Consider the following 18,127-nt stretch of genomic DNA (forward strand, 5'->3'; position numbering starts at 1 on the left):
CAGATCTCCCACAGATCTTGTGTGATACGTCCCAGCTCATGTGGGTATCTCAGGTCTTGCGGGACATCTAAAATGGTTCCATATATGCATGTTTAGACATTTAATTGCCTTCCTACATTCAGACAGCTAAGTTTAGTCGTGTGCCATCTGGTGTTGAAATGTAACATGAGGGAATCAGCTCTGAGCTCTCACAGTTGCAGTTCATCTGAATGACTCTAGAGCTCTGTGTCAAGATGCCATGAACCCAGCCTACAAATGTAGGGTTTCTTTTTTATTTAGACATGAGAGATGAGCCATTATTTTTGACAAGGAGTGTATTTCATCTCACAAGTTACATGAATGAATATTGAATTGCTTATTGCAGTATATGTATCTTTAAGAAAGTTCTAAAATCATAATGACCCCCCACATTCACACTGTGACATCAACAAATCTGAGGATGTGTGTAAGCAGCTTGCCAGGCATTCAGGCATTAAGGCACTGAGTCCAGGAAGCCTGTCCAGGATCACTTGCAATGACATGGGGTGTGAGGGGCATGAGGTTTGAGCCTCTCCCCACACTCCTGCACTCTACTTAGGAGCATGCTGATTTGGGATGTGTCTTATTATACCCTTCAGGAAATGACTGTGATTTATCTCTCTGTCTTGTCCAACCTCTCTGAGTACCCAGCATTCAGTCTTGTCTCTGTTTCAGATCTGACACCCACAAGTGTCAGCAAAACATGCCATTTTTATGGCCCTTCTCCTGCTGGTATTTTGCTCTCATGCATTCACACTCACTCTCTATTAATATCAATATAAATGTTTTTAATACAATTTTCCACAGCCCTGGAAGATTCCTGAGCTTCTATTTTCTAACAAATTGTAGGTATTTTGGTGCCTACTAACAAAATGGACAGCTTTTGTGAGTCCTAGGTTTTCTTCCCAAACATATTCCAGGTTTCTGGTGCTGACCCTCAGTATTTCAGTAATATATTATGATAAATTTCCCAGTTTCCTAGCCCAAAGTTACAAATGAAGGTCAAAATTCACTTACTTCTATGCAATCACTTTCTGTATAAATTCTAGTCTGATACAACCTTCATATTCTCTCTCTATTTTACTGGATTGTGGTGAACCTTCTGATGTGCCTTCCCACTTGCTCATCATCTGTTTTTCACCTGACATTATCCCTTTTCATCCCAGAAAAAACAGGAAAAAGTTTGAAAGGGAAAGAAAGAGACACTTTCCATTGATAGGACAGCCAGAAATATTTTGAGTAGTGGGGGGGGGGGGGAAATATTTATTTATTTCACTTCTCAATAATATTCTACATGCTCTCTGTGACTTGTCATAACAGGGTGTTGTAATAATGTACTGTTACATATTTATCAAAGACTATTTCAAGTGGTTAATCAGACCTTTTATTACTACAATAGAGATGTTGTCATTCAATAAAGGTCTTGATTCAGATTCTTTGAGATGAGGTGCCTAGTAATAAATGCTGGATAACTGATGTTTAGTTCCGCTGATCCCAGTTATAAGAAAGTCAGGATGTTTTAAGAAAAACAGCTGTAGAAGAATCAGGCATACATTTTTAATTCATATTAATAATAATAAAAAATTTTCTGCCTTTAAGTCCATCACAGCACATGTTTCATACAAAGTTAAGCATTAAAACCTTTTACTTAATAAACACACACAAGGTTTGTTTCTTCATTCTTGTATTCTATTAGCTACAGTGAAAGAAAAAACCCCACAACATTTCATGGCAAAATAAAAAAAAGAGAAACTACTTTATCACCAGACCATTAAGATAATTTGGAAAGTAGTTTCAGAACCATTACAACAATCATGAAAATCTGCTGATAAAAATGTGAATGTAAGATTTCAAAATCAGATCAAATCACTAAAGAGTAACCTCTTCAGGCCCTTTTGTTGGTTAGACTTGTCTTCCACTGCAGATCTGGCATGACATCCAGTTACAGGTATTATGTCTCACATGAAGGTAAAATAAAAACATGCTTAGATTGTATTCCATATACTTTTGCATGTTCCTAGTAAGGAAATTTAAGAACATCTCCTTGGCTAATAACAAAATTCTATTTTGCAGTACTCTCATTGCACAAAATAATCCTATGGATCAGATACACGGGTAATGCAAAAATTGTCCCATGGTAGACCTATCTGTTTGATAAAATTATTTCTTATTTACACAGTATCTTCAGCCACAGCCTTGTCTTCTGCTACACATTATTTTTTCACTGAGGTTTACCAAAGAAGGGAAAGGAGAGAGGTTTCATCTTGATATGAGAAAGACATTTTTTACAATGAGTAATTTATCACTAGAACAACCTTCCAAGGAATGTGGTAGAGTCTCCACCAGAGTTCACCCTCATGACCTTTTGGTTTTTTTAGGCATACATAGATTTTCTCTCACTCTATCATCAGTGGAAAATGGAATTAAAAGCATTATATATTGTTAAGAGGTAAGGTCTAGTTCATGTCATGTTGTTCTCTAATAATATATTTGTATAATTTAGCTCAGTGGGTTTTTTTATACTGTTTCCAGTATCTTTCTTGTATTGTTCTACTACCTTTTGACCCACAGAGCCAGAAACCCATTGTACACAACTGTAGACTAAACTGAAGTCCCTGTCTGTAAAGCTTAAAATGCACGTAGCATCTTCTCACTGTTGTACGCTGTAATAACACTGACATTACACACTTTTTATTTTTGAACAGCAACCTTGTCCTAAATATTAAGTATACATGGAATAAGATATGAAAATCAAAAGAACTTGCTAAAGGCTAAGGAAAAAAACTCTGAAAGAAGATCGAGAGTATTCCATTTTAATTTTCGGTATTTCTTTGAAGTATCAGAACCCATGATACACTCAGAATTGAACATTTAGCAAAGAATCAGTGACATCTGAATAGAAGGAAATAAATTGCAATGTCTTGTCTGAACACATGACAGTGTTTTTCCAACCTACTAATGACACAGAAGACACACAGCACACCTTTGGCCTTTCCATCCATGGCATATTACTAGAAAGCTTTAACCGGCCCATTGCTGTGGATTTAACTTTGTATCACAACTAGGATGCTGTGCTCACTGCAGCCTGCCATTTTTCTTACAAAGCACATGCATGCTGATGCCACAGTTTATCCATCCTAAACAATCATTCAGCCTGAAGGACCAACAATTTCCACTGTATTTCACAGTTCTTAGACTGTTTCCATTTATGTGAAAAAGTTTTTCCCCATTATTTTCCATGGAAATTTAGTATGAGTTTAGGGTACTTGGAATCATGCAGAATCCTATCTGCAAAATGTATGTAGTTATTCCCTACAAGCAGAGAGACATCCACTGAAGTCTGACAGAAGATTGAATGTGGTCGCTTTTGTCTTGGAGGACAAAAACCAGTCAGTGCAATGCCATAAATATAATACATTTACTCGATGCCTTTTATTGTTGTATTGTGAAAATGGTGTAATCTGAAGTGTGCAGTAATAAATAAGTATTTCAAAAGTAAAATAATTTGGCTTTTGTTTTATTCTGCCTGACCTCTTAAAAACCAAACAAAACCCAACTGTTCCTAATTTCAGCATGATGGGAGAGACAATGACCTTTCTCAGGCAACAACTAAGCTTGACAACTTGATCGAGCCCTTCCAAGACAGAAAACAAAGTCTGAATTATGTCAGTCTCTTCAGATAGAAAAGTGAAATAAAATCTCTTAGAAGGCAAATTTGATGGGGAATCTCACCAAATCAGTGATATATGTGGAATAATAGAAAAATGCATCCTGCTGTACTGTAGGTAGAAAATTAATCAGCTATTTTACAATTAAATGACAATTTCAATGGTATAATAATTTTCTAATCAGATTCACCTTTAAAATGCTGATTTCCTAGCTGCATGTTACAGAATAATATTGTAAATGACTGCCTTCTTTGTCCTGTTTAACATGCCATGATATGAACATGTTAGTGTGGAACTCCTGGCTTATAGGTTTGTTTCCTTATTTCTGGTTCTCTTAAAATGTAGAATTAGTATTGTTGTTTGCCAATACTTGTTATGTAAAATAGTGCTTGGATTTTCTATGTAACAGAGTGCATTTCTGGTATGGAAAAGGAAGCAATTATCTAAATGTAAAGAATAAATCAAATTCAGCATTATAAATATCTGGTAAAACTTTCTGGGTTTCAGTAATGTGAACAGCACATGCCACTGTAAGATCTGCTTCTACATAAACAGTGTTGTGAATATCATTATAGCCCTGTAAGTAAATTGGGTGCTCAGTTTTCATCATGCTTCATAAAAACTGGTTAGGCTGCTTTAAAAAACCCTGCTCATATCTGCAAAAAATAGGATGTTTTCTAATTATATTGATAGTTTCTACATGTTGAGAGAAATTTCTCAGCTGTTTTGTGTATTTGTGGCTGGACTTGGGTTTGGGGGGGGGGGTTTCATGCAGAAGTTGGTAGCATTTCTGAGCTCAAATCTTGTCAGAGTAGGATGTCTCTGCATTTGAAATGACATGAGTACAGGAATTCATTCTTCTGACAACCTCTGTTCTGCCTTTGTAAGTGGTAAATTCCAACTCAAGGAGATGTCAAATCACGATGAAGAGGCTTGCCTAGGAAAAAATAATGGTAACTCATGCCTTACAGTAATTCAAATTCAAACCCACTAGCATGTGTATATTAAAGCAAAACCTCATTAGATGTATAAAAGTTAAAGCTGCCTTTGTCTTAATTTTCTATTTTTTTTTATAAAAGCAAAGTTGAGAAATAAGTAGATTTGATTCATTGATATGTTCTACAGTATTTTAAGGGGAAAAAACCCCTATTATTTTCTAGCTATGAATGTTCATTTTTTCTTTAACCAAACTGAATAATCATTTTGTTTTGGAGTTGTTTTTCTTCAATGAAAGTATTATCTGTTTCAACAATTTCACTAACAAATGTCCAATACTTCCTTCATTGGCATTTACTCTCTTGCTTTGTTAGTTTTAGTATTAAAGGCCTTCAGAAGCTACATGTCCTCATTGTGTCCTGAAGGCACTCAGTAGTATCATACATTCAAATTAGATATCGTGTTTGACTGATAAATACATGGACCACCAGCCATAGTGAATGCAGCATTGCTAAAACAAGTATTCTGTACCCTTCTACCGGTGAAGTTAACATGGACTGGTAACAAAGTGCGGAAGTTATGTTGACATGAGCAAAACAGAGTAAATCTGCACTGTGGTGTAAACTATATATTGTCACTCTAACTTCCAGTGAATTATAGGATACAGACCTATGTGCTGGGAAAAAAAATATTTAAACTGCTAAGTATATGTGTGTATATATATGCGTGTATATATATATATATATATATATATATATATGTATATGAGAGCATAGGCTCTGTCAGTATGCCTTTAAGATGTATTCCTATGCATCTGCTGTAGGAGGTAGTAGTACTTGACACCCACAGGTGCTCAGATAAGCCAAATCTTCCCTTCTGGCGCCTGACTGTGCCGCTGGGTCACCAGGTGCGTCTGTTTGCCCAGGTGGGCAGCGTGTGCTTCCGGTGCCCTGGGGCTCCTCGCTTCCACTGGGGAGAAGTCCCAGTGCCTTCCCTCAGCTGGGGGCAGCCGTGACCGGAGGCTTTACGCGGGGAGGTGGCGAACAGCAGCTGTGCAGCCGAGGACAGCGGGTGCTGCCGGGACCAGCACTGGAGCTGCGGGGTTGGCGCGGGACGGGAGCCTGGGCTGCGGCAGCGGGACGGGGCGGTCCAGGATCCGCGCCTGGCCAGGAGGTGGCGCTGCCGTGCCCGGCGTGGGCTGGAGCGGGAGCGAGAGCGGGAGCGGCAGCGCATCCCGGGCGCGGTGTCGGCGCCGCCGGAGCCGCGGGAGTGCAGGGCGGCAGCGCACGGGCGACACGGCCCCGCTCTGCCATGGAGCCGCAGGCACGGGGTGAGTCTCGTCTGGACAGAGCACTCCGGGGCGGCGCGGAACTCCCATCCCTCCCGCCGCCAGGAGCTGCCGCTCCCCACTCGGGAAGGGCCGAGCCCGCGCGGGGCAGAGGGAGTTCGAGGCGAGTGCCGGGCGGCGGGGAGAGCCCGAGCGAAGGCGCGGCCCGGGTCACCGGCTGCGAGAGCAGCGCTGTACCCTGAGCGGCTCGTCGGCACCGGTGGTGGCGGCCCTGGGCTTGACCGGGGAGCGCGGCACGACCCGGCCCGGCTCGGCCCGCGGAGCATCCTCGCTCGCATCAGGTCCTCCATCCCGGCTCAGGCTCCCCGTTGGCTTTCCTTATATTTGGGGTAGTGGCGACCGCTTTCTCCTCCCGCTGGCTTTAGGCATTTCACGGTCAGGTAGCTGGCAGGCAACTCTGGGGTAAGTCAGCCCTGTAAGGGTTTGGGGGCTTCGTGGGTTGTTTGAGGTAGTTTTGTGTGTCCTGCCATGGCCTGCCTGCCTGGCCGCCCCCCTCGGGAAGCTGCCCCCCTGTCAGGCTCCAGTCGCTGCTCCCGGGGCCGGTCGGGACGGTGCGAGCCCGAGCCGGCATCGCCGTCCTCGCCCTGGGAGGCTCTCGGCGTGCGGGACGCGCTTCCAGCAGCAGGAACGCTGGGACTGGGCTTCCAGCAGAGCTCTGGATCCACCGAGAGCTGCTTAAAATTGGATCGACTAAAATGTTTCTACAGCTGTGCAAACATGGCATTCATTCTTGTAAAGTGAACATTTTCTATTGTAACTGTTAGGACTAAGCTATTCATCTCTCTCTCTGGGTAAAGTTAATTGGCTCCAAAGAGAAGAAACTTTTCATGTGAGTTATAAATGATGCTCGAGTCAGCCTAAGGCATTTAGCATATACGGGTCCTGCTTACCTTCATAGTCTTGCTTCTGTTTTCTAAAGCATGTCACTGCTTCACCATACATGCCCATAAGTCACCAATACTAAGCAGGTGGTACAATTATTTCTGCGAAAGCAGAGTGTTTAGAAAACATTTTATGTCTTCTATAATACAGGGAAATAAAGTAAGGGGGAGACATATGCTCATTGAAACTAACTGACAAACAGGCTTCCAGAAGAGTTAAAACTGCCTTAAACAAATACACTTAAAAGAGACAAATGTTGTCTACAAATCCAGTTGTACATTGGGAAATTTGAGTTCATGATGCATGTGAAGGAGAAAGCCTTTCCAGCAAGTGTGGTGTATGTGCTGTTCTAATGGATACATGGCTGAAGCTGCTTGGCAAAATAAATGTATTTGTGGTTCAGTTCATGGGCTTTTTAAAAGTCAGTATTAAGATTATACCATAAGACTGTTATTTAAACTAAATTTCTGAATACATCTGTACAGCTACTATGATGGGAGCTCCTGTTCTTTAAATGTGAACTTTATATGATCAAGAATTTGATAATTTCTTCTTTTGTAGAACTGATGGAAAACAGTGTCCAATTCTAATTAGCTAGATAGTGGTATATGTACATGTGAATTTTTACCTTTGCTGAATAGCAAGATGAGTAAATAGACTCTTACTGCATTTAAAAATTCAGGTCAATAAATGTGCTTTGCTAGTGTGTATTTGGGTCAGCAACTCTTTTACCTTCACAGATCTTGAATAAGTTCTTCTGGATGAGCATCTATTGGCTAGTGAGAAAATATAAAAGTATTTTGAATTGCTTATTTTTACCTATACTCAGTTCTTAAGTCAGTGCATGCTACTGCAGTTGTGGACCCTTGCTGGCAAAAAGAATGTAACTTCCATGTGTATAATGCTATCAACTTCAATTAAGTACATCTTAGCACTGGCCAGAACCCTGAATTTTTCAAAGCCACTATGCAATTTGCAGAGCATAGTTATAGCAGTTTACTAACAAAGCAGTAGCAATTTGCTTAGAAAAAAGCTCCACTTCAATGTCTGCTTAAGCAGTGGGAGAAATGTGCATACATTTGAATGCGTTTATGAATTGCCTCTAAAATACTTTCAGATGCCCACAGAGAAATGAATCCTGAATGGTTTGTTCCAGCGTGCTCTGCTGGGGCATTGCAATCCAACTGAAAAGACAAAGTAAAAGCTATGCATTTAAAAAGCACTGTTGAATTTCTCATGTTTAACACTTTAAAGATTTTCTTCAAAAGGACTTTTCTACATAATTGTGTTGTTTGTGCCATTTCATATTATCCTTAAGGGAGGCTGTGCCTGAGCAGAGCAATTTCATGTTCAAGAAATACATGCATGCAAGTACAAAATGTAGATTTCTTCAGAACAGAAAAATAATTTTTGTCAGCATTTTTGCATAGCAACTTGAGTCAACCTTCTAAATCTTAATGCAACTATGGAGAAAAGTATTACATGAAACTGTGTCAAGGTACTGGGTAGAGGTCATGGCTAAACATCAGGAATTTCTATGTGGTTCAAGGCATAACAGAATATCTGTCCATGCCACAAAGACTGTGAATGTTAATTGTTTTGATACTTACTTTAAAGCAGTGGAGATTTCATGGACTGAATTGGAATTACTCTTATCCTTAAGCATATCAAATATGTCTTGGAGCATTCATGCAAATGAACTAGATGGGACAGTCAACCAGATAGAGAGTAATAGTAATTAATGCTAAAATTATTTTCAAAAAAATAACCATATGTTCCATGTAAACAAATTCATATGTGTAATAAAAATCATAAATTTTGCTTTACATACAATGTAATTTTAAGTCTCTGAGTGCTTTTCTCTTCGATTACTTTTTCCTCTTAATGGTCCCAGAGCTAGCTCATCCAGAAACACACCAGCTACACTCATGCTAGGTGCTAAAAATTCTGTAAGAGCATATTTATTTTCCTTCCAATGGCTGTCAGTCATTTTTCATGTGAAAAATTTGGATGTCTGAAGAACAGTGTTTATCTCTGAAAGAGAGGAAAATCAGAACTTTATATTTGCATCTCATCATACTCATTCTACTCCAGGTTCAGATTAACTGAGTATCTTGTGTAGTCCTCCTTTCTAGTTTAAAACTGTGAATGTCCTGTAATAATGACAGTACAATGGATGTGTCTCTGATTGGAGAAACCCATTTGACTTTTTAACACTGGAGCTTTCCTCTTAACACATTTATCTCCTTTTGCAATAATTCTTCCTTTCTCTGTGTATCTAGATGTAATCAAATCTTGTTTCTCTGTTGTATCTTTTCTTGATCCTTACTCTAGTAAAACTTTGGGGTGCAGCTTTCTGCTTCCTTTTACCTACTACCCATGTTGCCCACCCAGCTTCTTGTGCTTCAGATCGCCAAAAAGGTTTCTGAGGCATCTGTCTGTCCTAGGAATTCTTACAGCTGTTCCTGACAGATGTTCTGCATCCTCAGCTAGTTGTGCATTGTAGCCATGGTGACTTGCTGTGGCTATGCACACACCTTTTGGGTATTGTGGTGAGAGCTGTGGTTCATTCATATGTTAGATGATGACTCCTCAAGGCTTGTGTCTCGTAGGCCTGCAGCACCTCACTTCTTCCCTCTGCTGCAGCTGACATGCTCCTTCCATAATCAAGCCAGCTGCATCTGGCACGTGAGGTTACAGAACAGAGAGGCAGCGAATTGCATGTGCCATTTAACTGGAGCTTGATCAGAGGAATATCATTAGAAGTCACAGCACTAGGCCAGTGGCCCTCTCCCTTCCACAGTGATACCTGCCGCCTCCCAGTCAGGTGGTCTGAGGTCTCCATGGTGGGACATAGTGCTGAGGAGGCCTTGTGTTACCTGTGATGTGGTGTATAAATAGCAAAATGGCATTGGCAGGTTGGTCAGCATTCTCCCTCCCTCTTTCTCCTTGCTAGCTACTCGTGATTACTGATACAGATAGGAGTCTGGATAGAGAGTCTGCTTCCCAGTGGGTAAGTGGGGATAAGGAACACACGGTGACGTTCCCTCACTGAAGCAGCAGCACTGCTGTGGCCATCGCACCAAAGCAACATCTTGGTGGAGAAGGCAGCATCTTCCTTAGCCTCATGTTTGAGGTTGGTGGCTTTACCAAGGAGCCCTAACTGGTTTGTTCTGTGTTCACCTTTCCCCTAAGGACAGAGTAAAACTGATGTTTTGGAGATGATTTAGTGTAATTGTTCTATGAGAAAAAGGTGCCTGGCTGCAGGTGCTACTTGAGGCATCGGGATTCATGCCAGTTATTGGGGGGATCGTGCTGTCTCCATACTGCCTTCTGGAGCGTACCATTGTCCCGCTATGAAAAGCAGGAGGGAGGACTTCACAGAGGTCAGGAGGATATTAGAGTAATTGAACCAGTCAGTGATAACCTGCTGATTTTACTGCATGATGGGAAGTTTCATCTGCTGTGTGGTAAGACCACATGAAGAGGAGATCAAGTGAGAAAAGGTAGGGTTGCAATTTTTAAGAGGATTCTTAAATATTTAACAGAGCGTACAAAGCTCAAAATAATTGCTTTTTCATGCTTTTTATACTACAAGGAGAGAAAATACATACATGGAATGAGTTATTTGCTGTAGATCAGATTTTAAGCAAGTAAATGTCTGAAATCTAGTGCGGTGCTTCTCTTTTACTGTTTTGAACCTATAATGCTTTCAGCTTTATGGTACCTGTCACAGGATGAAAATCAGTTTGCTGAGGCTGAGAAAATTTGAGTGGTTTCATGCTACACCTGAGAACTGAGAATAGAATCCTGGTGGAATTCGAAAAAGAGATATAAAAGAGATACCTTCTCTAAAATCTAGGGCCAGTCTTATGAGGTTTTGTAACTTTGCCAGTTTTGTAACCATGAAGGTATAAAATCTAGAACATGCTGAAACAAAAACATCAGACCCTAAAACATGTTTTTAAATTCTTGATGTATTTTTTCTCCTGAATCTTTATTCTCACAGGACTGGTATGAGTCCTACTGTGAGGCAGCACAAGTATAATCTGAGTCTAAAGTGTACTAGTGGGAAGACGAGTTTCCTGATGCTGCCCTGACATGCCTTGCTGACTAGTACAGTACAGAAACGCATGGAGCTTTTGAGATGCTTTGCTTAGGCCAGGTGCTGCTTGAAGGATGTGGCACAAGCTTGGCAGAAGATTGCAGAGGGGTTGAAGGATGTTCTATGTGGCCATATTTAGGTATTTATGTATAATTTAGTGTCTTGTTTCAGTCTAATCCTGGAATTTAGGTTTACAAAGACTGTAGTCTGCCTTCAATTCAGAAAGTGTTTTAAAAATAAAATTAAATTCTTCTTTCTAATTAAAAATATCTCATGGGATAATAGATAAATATGAGATCTGGGCGTGCTAGTTTTATCTGATTTTGTTTGTATCTCATAGAAATGCACAGTTGCAATGCCGAATTTTATGTGTGTAGTATGCTGTAGTCATATCACTGCTCTCTAAACCGTGCCTTTTGGCTGCTACATTCTCTAAACCCATCATCTATGATAAATGGTGAGAGGAGACTGACAAATCTGGATTCTACTATCAGATACCACACTGACATTCTCTAAAACCCTGGGCATACTAGTTTATTTGTTTGATTCCTTGGGACAGAGGTAATTTTGCTTAGCCATCTTTGAGATCAATGGATCAAAATCATAAGATCTAACTAGGCTATCATCATTACACTTCTGCATCCATTGTGTGGTTAATGTTGGAAGTGAATAACTAAAAGACATATTTGGCAAGTGTTTGCATTGTACTTTAGCAGTAAATCTCCCTTTTCTTTCTCTTGTGCTGTGTCATTCCCTCTTTCTTTCACTTTACACAAATAATTAGAATGGCAGTAGAAACGTTCTTATCTGGAAGTGTAAAACAAGTCCAAGAATCTGTGAAGTGACACCTTCTTAAGTGCCATCTTACCATGATGATAAAGGTCTTCCATTTTTCCTGTCCTGCTTGGCACATTTTACCTTTTCTGTGCTTGTAGTATTTAAAATATCTGGATAATAAAAAAGGCTTCTAAAAGGCTGTTCTTCTTAAGATTTTTTGAACATTTTGATTGCTTGTCACTTAATCCAGTAAAAGGATATTGTGCTTATATTAATGGCATGGGGTTAAGGGTATGATAAAGTGAAGGACACACTGTTGGATCCCCAAGCAGACATTAAGGTTCCCAGAGCTAATAGCTGCATTAAAGTCTAGGAATTTCTGTATTTTCTTTACATTACCTGTCATTAAGTTTTCTTACATAAGTTGGTTGCTGAGAGATATTTCATGTTTGTAGCTAAAATCCCAGGCTTTTCCAACAACCACGTAAGAATAATACAATAGTACAATTTATAAAGACAAGTTTCCAGAAATAAGAAAATGTCATGGTTATATGTGTATATCCCATGGCCATGGTCAGATACAGTAGCTTCTCTCATTTAGTCTGTTGTCCAGCTAATGGGCTTTCAGATGCTCTGGGACTATGTAGTCAGGGATCCATTTCTTGGGTAATTTTTATGTCTGCATTTTCAATCACTGAGGGAGAATCCAGGGAGTTTATAGAAGTAGGCAGGGGATGCGAAGAACAGAACGAGGTCCAATACCTTGTGTCATTTCCAGAAACAGAAGGCAAGTCTATGCCTTGAGCAGTCAGTTGCTTCTGAAGCAAGGAGGGCTGTCAGGAAAAATACTTACTTATGGGGTTTTTTTTGTTGGTCTTCTGGGGTTTGGTTTTTCTGAAATTGTCTTACTATCACTATTTACTTAAGCCTGCAATTAACCTTACTCTCCACTAAGAACCTAGTAAGTAAAGTGGCACTCCTCAGCTTTGCTGTTCTAAAAGCAAAATTAGACTTTTAATGTTTTTGTTGTTAAAAGTACTTTAAATTTGTTATCTTAAAACTTATTTCTCAAATATGGAAGTTTAGCATTTAGTGTAACACAGAAACTATAGCTCTAGTGGTGCTTTTGTCAGAAAGAGGTATAAAGTTACACTCTGAAAACATTTTTGATGCTCATGCAAGTGTGAAGTGCCTATAGATACAGCGTTTATGTAGCAGGCAGCATGGTTTATTTTCATGTGGTTTCTTGCTGAAAGGGCTATTTCTGTTTGTTGATCCATGAAGTTCTTAGGACCAGATCCTGCCCAAGCTATTTCTTCCTCTGTTGTGAACCATTCTTTCTGTTTTTTTCTTTCCATTTATGCAGTCTGATTTCTGAGTTTTGCTTTAACTTGTGAAATGTCTTCCTCTTTAGCCATCTAAATATATAAGTTGTCTCTCTTTAGCACCTGTGCTACACTTTAAAGAAGTATTTAATAACTGCCTAATCATTAAAGTTACTAAATGAGAAATTTTAAGTAAAGTGTGGAAAGTATCATTTAAAACTATGTATGGTATGAATTTAAAAGGCTGTGTGATTTATATTCTGTGAATATTTATAAATGGGAGCTGAAGGGAGGTGATGCTTTCCTTGTTTGATTCTTCAGTAAAGAGTTAGGTTTTTCTGTGTTCACCTGTTTGTTCAGGTGTTCTTTTTTCACTAGTTTCCTCATCAGGAAATTGCCTTGCCACTTGTGTGGGACTAAGAGGGTGCAGGTTTGTGCTTACAAAAAGGTTTCTCTTAATCCTCTTAAAGTTTTAAAATACTTTTGCATAGTTTCTTTGGAATAACTGTATTCACTGTGTTTTAAGTGGATTAGGAGTAATTTGTCAAGCTGCTGTTGGCTCAGGCATTTTACGTACTTACTTAATTCCTCTTTCTCTCATTTTAATTAAAATGTTCTTAACTGTACTGAGTAGATCACACATAGGACATGCTAAGAAAATGCTGACGGATTTTTAGAGAATGATGTGGAGCAAATGTGTCTGGTTAGAATATCTTCTGAAGACCTCAGATACTTTCTTTATTGGGCTGGTGCATGCTAGATTTTCATTAAAAAGTGCTCCGAGGTAGTTGTATTTAAACACATCCAGATTTTTCTTAGAGAAAAAGTAAAATGTATGTACATTACAGAGTCAGAGAGGCAATTATGCCAGGAACAAAAGATTATCTTCTGCTTAAAGTATTTTAGGTAGATGGCAGCTATTAACTTAGTGTTGTAGGAGGAAGGAATCAAAGTCATAATCAGAATGAATGATGTTTGTCATGTAATACAACTATCTAACCAGCTGTACACTATTATGTTTGTATGAAGAATCAGTGAAGCCCTGTGGTTTTTCAGTGGTAAATCCTTCAGTCATGTAGTGGACCAGGTGGTGCAAAAGCTTAGATAGCAAAGAAAAGAAGATGGTGAAGAAGGAACAAATACTTGAATAGCCTAACTGATTAAAAAAAAAAACTAAAAAGGCTTCTGAATTATGTCATTCATATAAACTGAATCACTATGCAGACTTGAAGACTTACATAGGGTCTTTGCAGAGGTAAATAACAGATATTGGCAGGAAACTGGAAGTCAGATAGTACAAGTAGAGGGAAAATATATGTTCTTGTGGTTTTAAATTGCTGCAAAAAACCAGAGCGTAGCTAGTGAGCAAAATAGATGAAGCCTGCAGTAAGAACAAGAAATAAGAGTATGTAATGGTAATAGCTCGTACCCATTTGGGAGAAGTTCAAAGATAGGAACCAGGTTTACACCTAGATCCAGAATTAGAAGGCTTCTCAGTTTTGTCCAGTTCTGCACAGAAATATGGAGCATGAGCATGTCCTGAAAAGAGAGCAACAGTATTCTGGTCATAGTTATGTGCTGTGCATGAGAACCAAGGATGGAGAAGGGTAAGGAGAGAGTAAGTTTTAACAACTAAGTTGAATAGGGATAAAGATTTGAATGGCAATTAGCAGAGATGCAAGTACTTGAATACTGGTTTATTTCAGAAAAGTACGTTTTATTATGTCCATCCTGCAACAAGTTTCTCAGAAAAACTTTCTTCCTTAAGGTAGTAGAAGAGTGAAGAGAAGGCAAGGACTGTCTTGTGCTCTCTTTCTAGACCTTCTTAAGGTACTGAAGTTAAAATAGGCATGATTTAACACTCGGTGTTCGGTAAAGATAGGTTAGAGATTTGAAAGATGTTCTTGCAGCTGAGTGTGGTCTATTGCAACCTCAAGGGTGTAACAACTCGTACCTTGTGCTTAACTAAACACCTTCCCTCTCTTACCCATTGGCTTACCATTATCTGTGCCAAAGGAGCTTCGGTTCAGGGCTTATCTTCCAAGTGATCTTCAAGGGAAGAAACCATACACTCTGCCTGTGACAGCTACCATTTTATGCCAGTATTTCAGGGTGATTCAGGAACCTCAAATATTGAGAGTGTACAGTGTGGCTGGTGTGATAAATAGCCTCCCTTCCTTCAGTATGTATCACCTGTGTTACTCAGGCCGACTGCATGGGGCATGCCTCTGTCTTCAGACCCTGCCCGACAAAAGGAAAGGCTGAGAAACCTGTTTCTGCGGGAAATCAGATACCCAGGGCCCTAAACCCCAGATGCCTCCACTCACAGCCTAACTAAGCAAACACATTTCTTTCTAATGCATACTACAAAATACTAACTTGGCAAAGCCACAAAGTTAATGATGCCAAAAACTTTGAAGGCCTTAACATGGAGCTTAACATTAGGAGCAGAATAATAAGTGCTTCATTTCACAGCTCAGGATGCTGGCAAAAATCTTGTGAGAAAAACTTGGAGTTGGGCAGACCCAGATAGATAGTGCTTTTCTAATTGAGAAATGTTTTGTGTGCCCTGTGTGCAGACTTAGTGTCACACTAACTCCAAATTCTAGGTTTATCCAGTGGGTTGCTTTGATTATCAGAGCAACCCACTGCAGCAAGACTGCCTGGCTGTAAGGCAGTGCATTCACAGGAAATGAGGTGCCACACGATGTATTTTTCAATATATTTGGAGTATTTGCTTTAAGAAATGAAAATGTGCTTTATCTTGAATATAGGACCTGTGCAACAGGGTACATGGCTGTTGTCTCTGTTAAAATGGATTGGTTTTAGTCACACAAATTAGCTTTATTTTGATTGGGTTTAAATAGGAATACAATTGTGTTGTAGGTAGATACATCCAAGAGTGGGTCAAGTTTGTTTAGGGAAGACTAGAAGAAGTGTAGACTGTCAGATGACCTCTGGTTAGAAAGGCAACAGTGCACTAGTGCAAAGTGGATAGTCTTTAATTATGAAGGGATTAAGTGGTGAAGCAGGTGGTGCTTAAAAAATGGGATGGTGGGAGGGAGGTGGACATGACACAACATGTCTTCTCTGCAGACTGTGTTGATTCACTGTCTTTTCTTGCTGGCCATGAGCTTTTACATAATCTAACATTAAAAAATTAAGAAAAAGGGAAAAAAGAACTGTGCCTTTCTCCCAAGTTAGTGAGTGATTTCAGCTCTGGGGCCCCTAACTTAAGAGGGATTTGGAGGGCCATGGAGATAATGAGAGAGCTGGAGCACCACTTTTATGAAGACATGTTGAGAGAGTTGGGGTTGTTTAGCCTGGAGAAGAGAAGGCTCCAAGGAGACCTTAGAGCACCTTCCAGTACGTAAAGGGGACCAATAAGAGAGCTGGAGAGACACTTTTTACCAGAGCATGTAGTGGTAATGTGTTGTAGTTTGGGATTATTATGTAAATTCTCTCCCCTGCCACTAACTGTCCATGCCAGCAGTTAACAAAAGAAGTAGTTAACTGCTGATCACTTGGATGGGGGCAGGTTTGTCTCTTTTGTTTTTGGGGACATCTTTCCTTCTTAGCTCGGCAGAACGGGGAGCGGTGGCTGCAGAGGAGGGAAGCTGCTGCCTGGCCCGGACTTTTTTTTTGTTTTCGGCTGCTCGCTGCCACTGCCTGCCCCAGGACTGCCGCTCGTGTTTTTTCTGCTTCTTGGACAAGGAACACAGGGGGAAGAGACAGGGCCCATCTGAAAGCTCACCACTCGTCTGTTTCGCTGGAGAGGGACTAGAAACTCACTCTGCAGCCAGCCGGGCTGTGACATTGACACTAAGTATAACTTTCCTCCCTGAGGAAAACCTGCTGTTTTGGTTTTTTTGTTGTTGTTTTTTTTCCTTTCTCTTGTGGTGTTGGGGAAGCGGTTTGCACTAGCCTGTTTATATATACATATATATATATATATATAATCAGTTAAGAACAGTTGTCCTTCTTGTATTAAAATTCCTTTTCTTAAATCTGATAAAGAGTGGCGTGATTATTGTGGAGGAGGCCCCCTCCCCCACTTGTGAGTAAACATTTTGGTTTTTCCCCTCAAACCAAGACATAATGGCCTTAAACTTATAGAGGGTAACTTTAAATTAGATATTAGGAAGAAATCCTTTACAGTAACAGTGTTGAGACTCTAGAAAAAGACCAGAGAAGCTGTGGATGCCCCATCCCTGGAAGTGTTCAGAGCCAGGTTGGATGGGGCTTTGAGCAACCTAGTCTGATGAAAGGTGTCTGGAAAACCATACCACAGAAAGGAACCTGAGGGTCCTGGTCAATGGCAAATTGAATATGAGTCAGTAGTGCCCTGGCAGCCAGGAGGGCCAACCGTGTCCTGGGGGGCATCAGGCACAGCATCAGCAGCCGGTTGAGGGAGGGGATTGTTCCACTCTGCTCTGCACTGGGGCGGCCTCCCCTTGAGTATTGTGTGCAGTTTTGGTCACTGCAATATAAGAAAAATATTAAGCTATTAGAGTGTCCAAAGGAGAGCAACGAAGATGGTGAACAGCCTTGAGGGGAAGTCATATGAGGAGCAGCTGAGGTCACTTGGTGTGTTTAGTCTGGAGAAGAAGAGACTGAGGGGAGACCTCATTGCAGTCTACAACTTCCTTGTGAGGGGAAGAGGAGGGGTGGGCACTGATTCTTCTCTGTGGTGGCCGTAATCGCACCCGATGGAATGGCCTGAAGTTGGGTCAAGGGAGGTTTAGGTTGGATATTAGAAAAAGGTTCTTCACCCAGAGCGTGGTTGGGGACTGGAACAGGCTCCCCAGGGAAGTGGTAACAGCACCAAACCTGGCAGAGTTCAAGAAATGTTTGGGCGATACTCTCAGGCACCGGGTATGACTCTCAGGGATTGTCCTGTGCGGAGCCAGAAGTTGGACTCAATGATCCTTGTGGGTGCCTCCCAACTCATCATATTCTGTGAGTGGTTGTGTCCTTGCCTGTGGCAGGTGGGTTGGATCTTTGAGGTCCCTTCCAAACCAAACCAATCTATGATTTATTATTGTTAATTTATATTGATACTGCCTAC

The 18,127-nt window shown here is 40.5% G+C and overlaps 1 protein-coding gene across 1 annotated transcript in view; it reads left to right on the forward strand.

Annotated features, from left to right (window-relative positions):
- The first annotated feature begins 5,845 nt into the window (after positions 1-5,845).
- Positions 5,846-18,127, forward strand: part of TPD52L1 (TPD52 like 1) — a 57,640-nt gene continuing 45,358 nt past the window's right edge. Inside the window, exon 1 of the mRNA XM_071547898.1 lies at positions 5,846-5,952. Coding sequence (XP_071403999.1) covers positions 5,934-5,952 — 19 coding nt within the window. The 5' untranslated portion in view covers positions 5,846-5,933. The remainder of the gene's footprint in view (positions 5,953-18,127) is intronic.

This window comes from Pithys albifrons, chromosome 2 (assembly GCF_047495875.1).
Source record: "Pithys albifrons albifrons isolate INPA30051 chromosome 2, PitAlb_v1, whole genome shotgun sequence".
Lineage (NCBI taxonomy): Eukaryota > Metazoa > Chordata > Aves > Passeriformes > Thamnophilidae > Pithys > Pithys albifrons.